At 43.1% G+C, this 14,335-nt stretch overlaps 1 protein-coding gene across 1 annotated transcript in view; it reads left to right on the top strand.

The window, feature by feature from the left end:
• The window catches only part of SLCO4A1 (solute carrier organic anion transporter family member 4A1), an 82,816-nt gene that overhangs the window by 43,672 nt on the left and 24,809 nt on the right, over positions 1 to 14,335 (top strand). Inside the window, exons 3-4 of the mRNA XM_020804629.3 lie at positions 7,040 to 7,130; positions 12,743 to 12,864. Coding sequence (XP_020660288.2) covers positions 7,040 to 7,130; positions 12,743 to 12,864 — 213 coding nt within the window. The remainder of the gene's footprint in view (positions 1 to 7,039; positions 7,131 to 12,742; positions 12,865 to 14,335) is intronic.

Here is a 14,335-nt window from a genome sequence, read left to right as displayed (position 1 = left end):
GTTCAAAGGCGCTTTCAAGGGTGCTGAGCTTTATTCTAAAGTACAGTGGTGCCTCGCAAGACGAGCGCTTAGTTTTACAACAAAATCGCATAACGCCGAAGTTTTTGCGATCGCAAAAGTGATTGCAAAATGATGTTTCCTATGGGTTTTTTTCGCTTTGCGATGATCGGTTCCCTGCTTCACTAACTGATTATCGCAAAATGACAATTTTCACACAGCTGATCAGCGGTTTCAAAATGGCCGCCTGGTTAAAAAAAAATGGCCACCCGCTGTTTTCTGGGACGGATTCCTTGCTGCACGGGCAGGGAAAATGGCCGCGCTATGGAGGATCTTCGCTGGCCGGTGAGTTTCAAGCCCATAGGAACACATTAATCAGGTTTTAATGCGTTTCTATGGGCTTTTAAAAATCGCTTTACGATGTTTTCATTCTACAGCGATTTCGCTGGAACAAATTAACATCATAATGCGAGGCACCACTGTAGATTCAACAACTTCCAACTAAAACCCAAAGGTAATTCAGAGCCCCACTGTTATCTGAGTGGCTAGATTCCCTGCTCTGTTTGTGTTATTCTCCACCGCTACTTAGCCATATGTTGTCTATGAATTTTTTAGATAGCAGGCCAGCAAAAAATTGTGATGGAGAATATCACAAATAGAGCACACATGTACACACAGAGACAGAAAGACAGACACATAGTATTGATTAGTGGCAGCCCTTATTTCACTGTTATATGCTTCTTTTACAAATGTTGTTGTTGTTGGGGACTCTTGGTGGCTGTCCTGACATTCTAGAATACCTTGTAGGTTAAGATGGCTTGTCCTTCGGGCAGCCATCTTACTTCAAGAATGGATATGCCAATTGACAAGTTTTTGAGGTGACAAGTTTCTTTTCTTTACTTGATATATCTTTGAATTCCATTTTCATTAAACTGTATTTTCATAATCAAACACTGGTGTCTTATTTGTTTTGAGGGGTTTATTGCAGCTCTATTGTGAGCCACCTCAGGTTCCATTTTAGAGGGGAAGCAGAGATAGGAAAGAGAGAAAGAGGGATCAGCTGATGATAAAGCATGCTATGTATATTCTGCCCCATAGCACTTAAAGCACTCTTTGAGGGGATTACAACATAATTATACAGGTTACACATCTCTCTCACAGACACACATGAGCTGGGTACTCAGTTTACTGACCTCTGAAGGATGGAAGGCTAAGTCAATCTTGAATCAACTACCTGAGCCCATTAGGAGCAGATTCAGATTGTGAGTAGAGTCTTGGTTGCAGTACAGTGGGGCCTCGCTTAGCGATGTTAATCCGTGCAGAAAAAATTGCTGCTAAGCGATAACATTGCTAAGCAAAAATAAAAATCCCAGAGAAACACATTAAAACGCGATTAATGCGTTCCTATGGGCTAAAAACTCACCTTTAAGTGAAGATCCTCCATAGCGCCACCATTTTCGGTGCCTCTAAAGTGAGGTATCCATTCCTGAAAACAGCGGGCGGCCATTTTGTTTACCCGGTGGCCATTTTGAAACCGCCGATCAGCTGGCCGAAAATGGGGGCTTTGCATGATTGCTTCCCTGCGATCATCGCAAAGCGAATTTCCCCCATAGGGACCATCGCAAAACAATCGCTTTTGCAATGGCAAAAAGTCCATCGCAAAGCGATTTCGTTGCTATACGGAGCGATCGCTATGTGAGGCACCACTGTACTGCAGTTTAACCACTGCACCGCAAGGCATTTGGCATTGTAGGAGTTCCACCTTACAGACCCACAGACATCTAAATGTGGCTTACCTAGAGAAAGGCCTATCTGAAAGTCTTCACAGCCTAGCTTCCTGTTCAAAAAAAGAGTCTCCCTGCAAGTGCCGGGGAGCCTCTCTTTTGAACAGGAAGTTAGGCCATGAAGCAAGGCAGTAAAGCCTTCTGGGAGTTGAATTCCAAAAAAATCCAAAGGGCACATTGCTCATTTCTTTCACCGACAGAGTATGAAAAATTCCTTTTCAAGAAACAGCTCTCAGGTTTCTCAATCTGTTAGCTACGCTGATGGGAGATTATACTCTGGAAAAGAAAAAAATTCTAAGGTGTAATTAAAATGCTTTGGGGACTCAACATGTTCAAGTTCAGTTTGGTTTGGTAAATCAAGGGTGAAAAGAAACTGAGAACCTCTGAACTGAATCCCATAATGCAGAGTCACATTCTTTAATGGTAGTCCATCCGTCATCTAACTTCTGTGATTTCTGCTTCACATAAAGCAAGATGATGAAAGGAACTGTAGTTGTAGTGACTGACAGTGCAATCTTTAGCAGGTTCACTGAGAAGAGAGTGTCCTACTAGGTTTAGGGAGGGTTGCACCTTATCCTCACTGCTCTGTACTAGCAACAGGAAGAAAAGAATACTGACCAGACTTAAAAGATACTTAGAAAGATGGCTAAGGTGATGTATCTGATGTAGAGATGGGCACGAACCAGTTCATCCCAGCTTGTAAAGACGGCGGCGCAAGTACTGCTGCGCCCCTCCCTCACCTTCTCAGCTGACCAGCCACTCAACAGGCCCAGCTTGCTTGCTTTTTCTACCTCCTTGGTTAATCTTCCAGTCAGCAGCAAGAGCACAGACTTCTCTGCCCCACCCTTTTGTCTGAGAGCGGTAGAGAAGCCTGAGCTGCTGCCGGGACTGGAAGATCAGTTGAGGAGGTGGAAAAAGCAAGCATGCTGGGCCTGATGAGCGGCTGATAGAGTGAGAGGAGGGAGGGGAACGGAGCAGCAGCACCTGTGCTCTTGCCTTTATGAACTGTGAGGAACCGGTTCGTGCCCATCTTTAATCTGATGCTTTCTGAAGACCACCACCACCTTGGTGAGCATTATCTTGATGAAGAATTTGGCCTATTTACAGTAGACCGTGAGAGCAAGGTACTTACCAAGTCAAATCATTGGGGCTGGCTGTGCTGATCGGCAACTAGGCAAGCTAAAATCTACAGCCCGATCACAACGGAGACTCTTGCAGAGTCAGCATACAAGCCAAATAAATAAATAAAGATGAGAGTCCTCTTCTTTCCTACCACCTTGAAGCTTTGTTGAGCCCTGCACTGACCAGGGGTTCAGACCTGATGGCCTTATAGCCCCTTTCCAACTCACGTATTCTATTATTCTAAGACTTAAAGTGACTAGCGATCAGAAAGAATTTGCCAAGAGGATTTTTCTGCAGGAAGTGTGGTCACACAGGGGTGAGAGACAACCACTCCCTGTCATGTTTTTCAGCTCCTCGGGACATTTTTTCTGAGACTGAAAACACTACAGAGGAAGAAATTTACTGAAAAGAGATTTGCACATGCCAAAGAAATCCCAAACTGCTCACTGGCCTTAGTGGACCAGAAAAGATGTAAAGCAGCTTGTGTTGCTTTATCCTCAGGGAAATGCACACCTGAACTTTAATGTTCTGTGATGCATAGCTTACTCACCTCAGTAATTATACTGAATACAAAGGAGAACATTAGTCACAGCTTTAGCAATTAGCCAACTTCAATGGCTGAATAGGTGCAGAATGCAAAATAGTGGATGACTTCCCTCGCTGATATTAACAACTGCCTCTAATTAATTCAGCTAGCATGAAAGGTCAGTGAGGAGCATTGAGATTCCCACCTCCTTCATCTGCAGGCTGGTAGAATGGAGCACATCTCCCTCCCAGCTGGCCATCATCATTTCTCAGCATACTGCATAATAGGCCACCACAGAAACAGACAAGACCTATTTTCCTTTTGCACAGCCCTTGTGTCAAGTCAGCAGAAGTTGCTGATGTGCTAGAGAGCTAAAATAGATGTCCCAGTGGCCCAAATCATTTTGAGCTGAGAAGACCACTAGATGTTCTCATTCGATCTGGGGTGGGTATCCTCCAGAGGTTCAAGGAAACACATGCCCCTCCCTGAACATTGGAGGGCTACATTTTCACAGATAACTCCATCTCTCCTCAAAAAGTTACACAAATCATTTTTTTAAAAACAGGAAAAGCCTTTCTTAGACCTCTATTGGCTCTTTTTTTTAAAAAAAACCTGGGCTGTAGCACCCAAGGGGTGCTAGAACCCCCCAAGGTGATGCAAAATAGTCATTCACACCTCCTAGAGATCAAAAAGGGACTTTGGGAGCTATTTTTTCCCAGGCGATTCTTTATATTTTGGAGTTTTAGAAGAGGTAACCGTGTTAGTCTATGCTAGCATATCAGGCCAAAAAGAAAAGAAAAATAAAAAGATGAAGATGAAGATGCTCTATTTTAATGTCAGCTTTCATGGACAAGTCTATTTCCTAAAACCAGACTTTATATTTTAGCTATGAGATGGGCGGGGGGAGAATGATAGCAGGCCTCATACATCTCCCTAGCTGCATGCTGCTAACCCCTGTACTAGAGTATTGCCTGGTAGTTGTGGTCTGAGGAAATAGGAAGTAAGAAAGTGAGGACAGAAGAGAACTGGCTGATCTGAGGCTAAGTAAAAAGCTGTGCAACAGTTGTACTAGCTTTAGATCTTGTCTGGACTTTTCCAGCTCCATTTCTAGCTCATGGTGCTCTTAATTTGGAGCTGGTCTCCAAACTTTGTAGTCTATATTTATGTGACTTTTTTGTTGGTCTTCTATCCGTCAGTCTTGGCCGACTGAGAACTGCATAATTTGTAAAGCAGCACTGGGCAACAGCACATAAAATTGTAGAATAGGGGAGCTGGAAGGGGCCTACAAGGCCATCCAGTTCAACCTCCTGCTCAATTCAGGAATACAATCAAAGCACATCTGCCAAGTGATTATCCAAGTTTTTCTTGAATGTCTCCAGTGGTGGGGCACTCACCAACTCCCGAGGTCACTGGTTCCAATGTCATACTCCTCTAACAGTTAGGAAGTTTTTCCTGATATTCGACTGAAATCAGGCTTCCTTTAACTTGAGGCCATTGTTGCATGTCCTGCACTCTAGGATGACTGAGAACAGATCCTGCCCCTCCTCTGTATGACAGCCTTTCAAATATTTGAAAAGTGCTATCCTATCACCCCTCAGTCTTCTTTTCTCAAGGCTAAACATGCCCAATTCTTTCAGCTTTTCCTCATAAGGCTTGGTTTCCAGTCCTCTGATCGTCCTAGTCACACTTCTCTGAACTTGTTCCAATTTGTTAGCATCCTTCATGAAGTGTGGTGTCCAGAACTGGACAAACTACTCAAGGTGAGGCCTAAACAGTGCTGAATAGAGAGGGTCTAGCACCTCTTGGGATTTGGAAACTATGCTTTTATTAATGCAGCCTAAAATAGCATTTGCTATTTCATTCTGTTGCTTTTGGCCCAGTGCTCCTTCCTATCAAGGTCATTTTGAATTTTGTTTCTGTCTTCTAGGGTATTAGCTATTCCACCCAATTTGGTGTCATCTGCAAATTTGACAAGCATTCCATGCACTCCCTCATCCAAGTTATTAATACAAATATTGAAGAGCACCAGGCCCAGGACTGAGCCTTGGGGTACCCCACTAGTTACCTCCTCCTAGTTAGAGAAGGACCCATTAATCATCACTGTCTAAGTACGATTCTGTAACCAATTGTGTATCCACCTGACACTCGATCTATCCAGCCCATACCTAGTTAGCTTGCTAATCAGGATATCATGGAGCACTTTGTCAAAAGCTTTGCTGAAGTCAAGATATACTACATCTACAGCATTCCCTCTGTCTATCAGGGAGGTGACATGATCAAAACACGAGGTCAAATTATTTTGGCAGGATTTGTTCTTGACAAATCCATGTTGGCTTCTAGTTATTACTGCATTGTTTTCTAGGTAGCTTGCAAACTGACCACTTTATGATCTGTTCCAGAATTTTGCCTGGGATCAATGTCAGGCTGGTTGGCCTGTAGTTCCCAGGTTCCTTTTTTTGCCATTTTTTAAAGATAGGGACAACATTAGCCCTCCTCCAGTCTGCTGGTACCCTCCCTGTTTCCCATGATTTCAAAAAATTATGGACAACAGTTCTGAGAGTTCTTCAGCCAGTTCCTTCAATACTCTCGGATTCAGTTTATCCAGCCCTAGATATTTGAACTCGTTCAAGGTGGTAAGGTATTCCTTGACTATTTATTCATCTATCTCCAGCTGCAATCCTGCCCCCCCCCACTTGCACTTCATCGGCTGTCTTATGGGAAAAGACTGAACTAAAATAGGAATTGAGCACTTCTACCTTTTCTTTGTCCTCTTTTATCATTTCTTCCATCTCCATTGCAGAGCTGTGCCACTATGTCTTTTGTTTGTCTTTTGCTACTTACATACCTGAATTTTGTGATTGATTTTAATGTCTCTAGCTAACCTCAGCTCATTCTCAGCTTTTGCATTCCTAATGCCATCCCTACATTTCTTTGCTACTTGTCTGTACTTGTCCTTGGTAGTCTGGCTTTCTTTCCATTTCCTGTACATGCCTTTTTTTTGGTTTCTAGGTCCTCCCGGAGCTTTTTGCGAAGCCACACTGGCCTTTTTTTGCCACCTTTCACCTTTTTTTCCTTGTTGGAATTGTTTGTAGTTGTGCCTTTAGAATTTCTTTTTTAAGAAGCTCCCACCTTCTTGAACTCCATTTCTTGTTAGTATCTCCTGCCATGGGACCTTCCTTATCCTTATTCTGAGATTATTAAAATTGGCTTTTTTGAAATCCAGCAGACGTGTGTGGCTACACTCTGCTTTCATTTCCTTTGAAATCAAGAATTCGAGAAGGACATGGTCCCTCTCGCCTAGAGTTCCCCTTACTGCCACTTCCCCAACCGAGTCATATCTCTTTCTCCACTTTTTGTAGGAGAAAATTATCAACCACACAAGCTAGGAATTTCTATGGATACTTGTTTCTACTCATAGTTCCAGACTACAGCAGAACTCAAGCTATTTCTAGGATCATCATAGAATGATGGAGACCTAAGAGAAAAAGTCATCATAAAGCGGATGTTATATTATTTTTGCACAAATGTAAACTTGGACAAAAGCTCATATTTTTAAGGGGAAAATTATTGAACCTTTTCAAATATCAATCTTGATACCTTTCTTTTTCAGCCATTTTCTATACTGCTGCTATATTGGGGCCTGCAGCTGGCTATCTGGTTGGAGGAGTCTTTCTGAATATTTTCACAGAAATTGGGAGACAGTAAGTGAGCTGCACTTTAACCTTTCCTTAAATGTTGTAAAAAATTATATATTCTTCCTTTCTATTCATGATTCACCTGCACCTGTGTCATGTGATATCATGTAGTTTCCAACTGATGGTAACCCTAAGAGGATTTTAAAGTTACATGAGGTGTTCAAGACGTGCTTTATCCTTACTGCCCTCCAATGAATTTCTATGACATAGTAGGGATTTAAACCCACAGCTCCTGGGTTCAACATTCTATCCACTACACCACACTAACTCACCTGCATTTGGATTCATCTATGATTAATGTCCCCTTCACGGATTGCTGCCTTGTCATGGTGAAGAGGCTTGTGTAATTCAGAGAAGAGTCGGACATGACTTAACGACTAAACCACAACAGCAATGATTAATGTTGATCAATTACTGATTGCATATTTTAAACAATATTTTGTTTGTTTAACCTTTGGTATGTTTCCTGTGCCCATTTTGCCAACTGGTCTAATTTCTGGAATGCAACTCCTGAGACCCTTCCCACATTAGAACTCAGCTCTTTGGCCAAAACATATTCCACATCCCTGTCATTGTGAGGAAGACTTTGACGAGAAGTATGTTGAGACTGCATGTTTATAGAAGTGTGATATTACAGTAATTGTCAAGGCTTCATCCTACAGAATTTGTGAATCAATAGTTTTGTGAAGTACTCAGTATTCTGTGCTGGAAAGCTCTGTAGTCCGCAGCTGAACAAGAGAAAAAGAATTCTCAGTACTTTCCCAGACTACATATCCCAAGATTTTATTGGATGGAGCCATGGCAACTGCTATATGTATGTATTGTAGCAGTACCTTTCTATAGATTTGTCTGTCCGTGGTAGGCTTTTGATCTCCTTTCTTTTCTTTTAAACTAGTCTGAGACTGCATAAACCTATAAATAGAGAACTGTCCTCTCTCACTTCTTTAAATGGAAGAAGGTATTCTGCAGTGGTAGGGCACGTAGCCACCATAGGTAAAGATAAAGGTTCCCCTTGACATTTAGTCCAGTCGTGTCCGATTCTAGGGGGTGGTGCTCATCTCAGTTTCCAAGCCATAGAGCTAGCATTTGTTCGAAGACAGTTTCCGTTGTCACATGGCCAGTGCGACTTAGACACAGAACGCCATCACCTTCCCACCGAGGTGGTACCTATTTATCTACTTGCATTTTTACATGCTTTCGAACTGCTAGGTTGGAGGGAGCTGGGACAAGCGACGGGCGCTCACTCCGTCATGTGGATTTGATCTTACGATTGCTTGGTCTTCTGACCCTGCAGCACAGAGGCTTCTGCGGTTTAACCCGCAGCGCCACTACGTCTCTCATAGCCACCATAGTCCAACTCTATCTTGCCATGGAGTCATTGTGGATTTCTGGTTGTAGCAGAGGAATCGTAGTATATCTGGCTATGTAAAGCAAGGAACATGATTGGATTTACAGCAACACAGCACATAATTTGAGGATCATGTGTTCAGCAATTCTTGGTATTTCCATAGAGCGGGGCTGCAGCGGCCCTCTGCTGGAGCTCCCAGAAAGCTACCACCCTCCAAAGGAGACAGTATTGGGCTAGATGGCCTGATAGCTCAGTGAGTTTTCTTAGAAGCTGGGGCCAGGATTTCAGTTCCCCACTATGCCTTCCATGTGATGAACCAGCCTGTGTAGCCTTTGGACAAGTAGCATGATCCCAGGGTGCCACCAGAAGAAAGGAGTGGTGAAACACCTCTGAGTACTTTCTACCTTGAAAACCCCGAGAAGGTCTGCCGTAGATTGGCATCGACTCGATAGAACATGGGATTCTAGAAGATGTTAACCCCCTAAGTAACTTTTCCAGTCTGAAGTTCTTCCAGGGTGCATGCATCCCACTTGGCAGTGTCAAAAGGAGACAGCGCTGTCCATCCAAGGTTTCAGATCACATACTGTCATTTGGGGAGAGGGGGCAGTATTTGTATGTCTCACCAGTTCCTAGTACAGTGGTGCCTCGCTTTACGATTGCCCCACATTACGACAAATCTGCTTAACGGCGATCTAAATGGGGGAATTTCACTTTGCGATGATCGGTTCCTTGCTTCGGGAACCAATTCTTTGCAAAATGATGTTTTTAGAACAGCTGATCGGGGTTTCAAAATGGCCACCGGGTAATTAAAATGGCTCCCCACTGTGTTTAGGGATGGATTCCTCACTATACAGGCAGCAAAAATGGCCGCCATATGGAGGATCTTTGCTGGACTGTGAGTTTTTACCCCATTGGAACGCATTGAATGGGCTTCAATGAATTTCAGTGGGGTTTTTTTTCGCTTTACAATGTTTTCGCTTAACGGCGATTTTCCTGGAATGGATTATCGTCGTTAAGCGAGGCACCACTGTACACCTGAGTATTTATTGTAATAAGAAACTCACTGGTCTTGGGAATGAGATAAACATACCAAAGGCATGGATTGTTTGTGTTAAAAAGAAAGGGAGATTGTCATCCATCGGCGAAAAAAATGCTGAACGTACTGGGAGGTATTTAAAATAACTGAACCTGGTGGTCTTCTAAAACTCTGCTTTTTGCACTTTAATCTTCAGCAGAATCCGTAATCTTACATTAATTCAAGCCACTAAGCTTGCAATTTACTTTTGACTGCCAGACTGGGCCTTTGAGCTTTGAAATGAGCCCCCCTCCCCCAGTCTCTCCTCTGGTTTCTTCCCTCTCTCTTAAAAGATCCTGAAATGGGAGGCCCCTCTTTTATGGTTGTAAATGAATTCCTTCAAATATATAGATGGATGTTGTGATTCTGAGGTTGAAGGGTGACATGCTGGAGCCCAGGCCAGCTCAAGACACATCGCTGCCTGAGACGGAGCAGCAAATGGATCTTCTCTCCACCAAAGTCAAGGTCTATAATACTGAAACCCCAAGCGAGTTCCTGTAGGGCCTCACCAGCAAAAAACCCACACAATCACCTTTACCCCTTATCTGATCATCTAATATCATAACCACTGTCTGAGCAAGAAACAATTTACTGCCTCTTCATAACAGTCAAAGTTTGGTGGTTGAGGCACCGATCTGAGTCTTCCTAGAAACCAGACCCCACTGATTTCATCCAGCAACTGCTCTGTTGTCTGTGCAGTCTTAAGGTTAGAAATGGTGAAATGATCCACCTCAAGGGGGGGGGGGAGGAGAAAAAGAAAAAGGTTAATGTATTGTCAACAAGTAGTACAATCAATAAGCAATGCCAAATGGGTGAACTCAGTATGTTTACACTGGTGTTATCTACAGATAATAAAATGTAGCAGGCAAGGATCTGCAAATCTTACAAGACAGATATATTTGTTCAGTTCTCTCTAGTTGATTCAAGGGTTACTCACTACTCAGGGAGACCCGTTCCTTGTGATCTTAAGCATGATGGGATTGTGCATTAATTCTTTTATGATCCACAATGGGTATTGTTGTTACTGTGTTTCAACACTGCTCCCTCTTGCTGTGTATTCATTCATTCATTCATTCATTCATTCATCCATTCATTCATTCATTCATCATTTATGTGTTTATGTGTTTGTTTATTTATTTATTTTGTGACTGAGAACTTCCTTTAGGCATATAAGCACTGCAGATCCTGAGCTGCTGGGTGAACTTAGAATCATAGAATGATAGAAAAGTGAAGTTGGAAGGGGCCTACAAGGCCATCAAGTCCAACCCCTTGCTCAATGCAGGAATGCAACCAAAGCATATCTGCCAGGTGATAATCTAAATTTTTCTTGAGTGCCTCCAGTGTTGGAGCATTCACCAATTCCCGAGGTAACTGGTTCCACTGTCGTACTGCTCTAATAGTTAGGAAGTTTTTTCTGATATTCAACCGAAATCTGGCTTCCTGTAACTTGAGCCCATTGCTGGATGTCCTGCACTCTGGCATGATTGAGAACAGATGCTGCCCCTCCTCTGTATGACAGCCTTTCAAATATTTGAAAAGTGCTAATTAGTCCCATTGTGAGACCTTATCTACAATTGGTGAAATGTTTTGAAACTTTGAACTGCAAAATCTTAAGATTCAGCCAATGGATCTTTCTATCAGCTAATTTTTCACTTCACTTCTAGGTAACAATTGACAAACTTTTAGAACAGCTGAATACAAAGCACCTCCCAGACCATGATTCTCAGAGCACCTCTTCCCCAAAATGCTGAAGCATCCTTACCCAGCCAAAAACTGCATATGCATGATAGAACTAGAATACATAATAGTATTGCAAATGGGACTGGAGACTGCCTTTTTTGTTTTGTTTTGTTTTGAATTGGCTGTCTTGGCTTGCTTGGCTTGAAAGTGATGATGATGATGCTTTTTAAAAATCACAGACAGAGAAGATGGATTGGCTGAAAAGTTCAAAGCCAGTGAGAAAAACCTAAGGGTTCAAGTCTAAGTCCATTTATGAGATAATATATAATCTTGAACTGAATGAGATTTAATTCTGAACATGGTTAGAATTTCCCTACTTACTTTTGGAGACAGTAAGGGCAGTAAAAAAAAGAGAGAGAGGGAGAGAGAGAGAGAGAGAGAGATACTAGCTTTGCTGTCGGAAGCAGACCTGCCTTAAGAGTTAAATGGAGTTTGTTTCTCCTATTTTGACTCCTGCAGGTGCATGAGTTGCAAATTAGCTTACTTGTTTAAGGGTTGGCCATTGGTGAATAAGCATAGGATTCATTTGCATGGTGCCTGCACAGATGGGTATGTTGGCAGGGGAACCTTCAGTTGACATCATTTTTTGCAAGGCAGCTTTTCAGAAGCACACTTCAGGACAAGAAAAGTCTCTATGGCAGAAAAATACAACCTGCAAGATCCAGATGTTGTGCTATGACTCTTATCAACCCTCACTAATATAGCCAATGCTGAGGATGACGGGACGTGCAGTCCGGTAACATCTGGAGAGCTACCTGCCCTCTGTTGCTCCGCATCCCTCATTTTGAAGCAAACTAAAAATCTAGCCTGAAACCAAATATCTCAACATAGTCCAGTCTTCTGTGCTCAGCCTATAACCACAGCAAAAGGCTGCCTCCCATCTCTTGGCAAAAGTTCCACCCACTACAGACATTGAAATAGGAGGCTGGATAGCTCGGTGGTATAGGTCTCTGGCTGTAGATCCAGAGGTTGGAAGTTCGATTCCTTGCTGTGCCTCCTGAGAGTAGAGTCAGCCTGTGTGGCCTTGGGCAAGCTCCACGATCCCAGGGTACCCCTAGCAGAAGGGTATGATAAACTACTCCTGAGTACTCTCTACCTGGAAAATTCTGGAAAAGGTTGCCATATGTTGGAATTGCCTTGACGGCACTACTACTACTACTATTACTGCGACGACGACGACGATGATGATAGTAGTAGTAGTAGTAGTAGTAGTAGTAGTAGTAGTAGTAGTACTAGTACTACTAGTACTACTAGTACTACTACTAGTAGTAGTACTACTAGTACTACTACTAGTACTACTACTAGTACTACTACTAGTACTACTAGTACTACTAGTACTACTACTATCATCATCATCATCACAGACATTGGGGAGCTGTGATATTGTGTGGCTCTTCCGGATTGTTGCCAGTGTGATTTTGATTTCCATCAATTAATCCTTTCTTTTGCCCTCAGAATTGACCTTACTCCAGAGAATACTCTGTGGGTTGGCGCTTGGTGGATCGGATTCCTGGGGGCAGGGGCTGGTTCCCTTTTGATCGCAATCCCCATCTTAGGCTACCCTCACCGCCTGCCAGGTATGTTGAGCCTTTCAACGCAAGCCATCCATGCTCTGAGAACCTTGCTGCATGACAGAGTGCATATTTTGCACATAGGATGCCCCAAGTTGAATACATGACATCTTTAGTTTAAAAATGCTCAGGCCGCAAATCTGGGAGAACTGCTTATCTGCCTGAGGAGACAATAGTCTGACAGCCTGGCAGCCCGAAAGCAATGTCATCCCTACAACAACGTTTCCAAGCTCTGAAGTTGGATCCCTTCTCTGCTCTTTGTTTATTATTATTTTATTTATTTATATTTTCATCCCACCACTACCCGAGGTGGCAAACAGAACACGGTACCTCAAAATACAAACAACTCCAATAAAAGCCACATAAACAGCAAGCAAGAGACATCATGTCTAAAAATAAAATAACTAATAAAGAATGGAGACTATAAAATTATTATAAACATTAAATACAATAGTATGAGGTGGCAAAAACAGGCCAAGTTCATAAGGAGAGAGAGAGAGGAAGCCCAAGCAGTCGACAAGATTGCTCTGGGGTAACGCAATAAAAGGCTTGTGAAATGAGCCAGGTTTTAATTTGTCTCCTAAAATATTTTTAAGCCTCTCTCAGGGTCACCACTTTGGCCTCATCCTCTTTATCGGAATGATTTGGGCTCCCATTAAGCATCACCTCTCAGCTTGTCACTACCCAGATCTATGGACGGCAACAATTGTTGGAGAGCTCAGTGGTTTCGGTGTCTGACTGCAGGGCCAGAGGTTGGGAGTTCGATTCCCCACTGGGCCTCTTTGACTGGGGCTGGAGTCCATGATGCATAGGGTCCCTTCCTACTCCGCAGTTCTAAGATGGTTATAAATTGGTGGGGCTTGTCGGCTGGAATGGGAGGGGAAAAAATAACGGCTGTTTGCAGAACAGGGCTTCTTTGTTCATCTGCTTCCAAGATGCCCTTTAGCTAAAGTCAAGCCTCTACCAGTAACTGAACTCCAGTAGTACAGGTTTGCCTACATGGGGAAAAGAAAACTCAAATTCTCTCCCACACATCTGCCTCCTCTGGTGGCTTTGTTTGCCTCTGTTTTGTTTCCCTTTCCTTATATTACCTGATCTCCTTGCACACCTCTTACCTTTCCTTTTGGCCAAAAAAAAGATGGATCCTCTGGAATGATCTTGCGGAGTTTCAGAGAGCTTGGAAATCACGATGGCTAAGGAATTCTGGGAGCTGCGATCCCAAACAATGACCATCGCGAACTCTAGAGCAGGAGTGGGCAAACGCTGGTCCAGTTTTAGCAGCCTTCAAGAAACTCCAAGAATAAAAGGGGGTTATATAAAATTATCCCATTTCTGTCTCTACGGAAGCCTCTATGGGAGCAGTGGTTTTCACATGGGGGGGGGGCTTTGAAGCCACTTAAGGCCCCACGTGCCCCATAAAATTAAAACATTCAAAACTGAAAGTGCTTTCTGGGCACTTCCTTTTTAATTTCCTTTT

The sequence above is a fragment of the Pogona vitticeps genome, chromosome 4 (genome assembly GCF_051106095.1).
Source record: "Pogona vitticeps strain Pit_001003342236 chromosome 4, PviZW2.1, whole genome shotgun sequence".
In the NCBI taxonomy this organism is placed as follows: domain Eukaryota; kingdom Metazoa; phylum Chordata; class Lepidosauria; order Squamata; family Agamidae; genus Pogona; species Pogona vitticeps.
The sequence above is the reverse complement of the archived record's forward strand: the minus strand, read 5'-3'. Positions and strand labels throughout refer to the sequence as shown.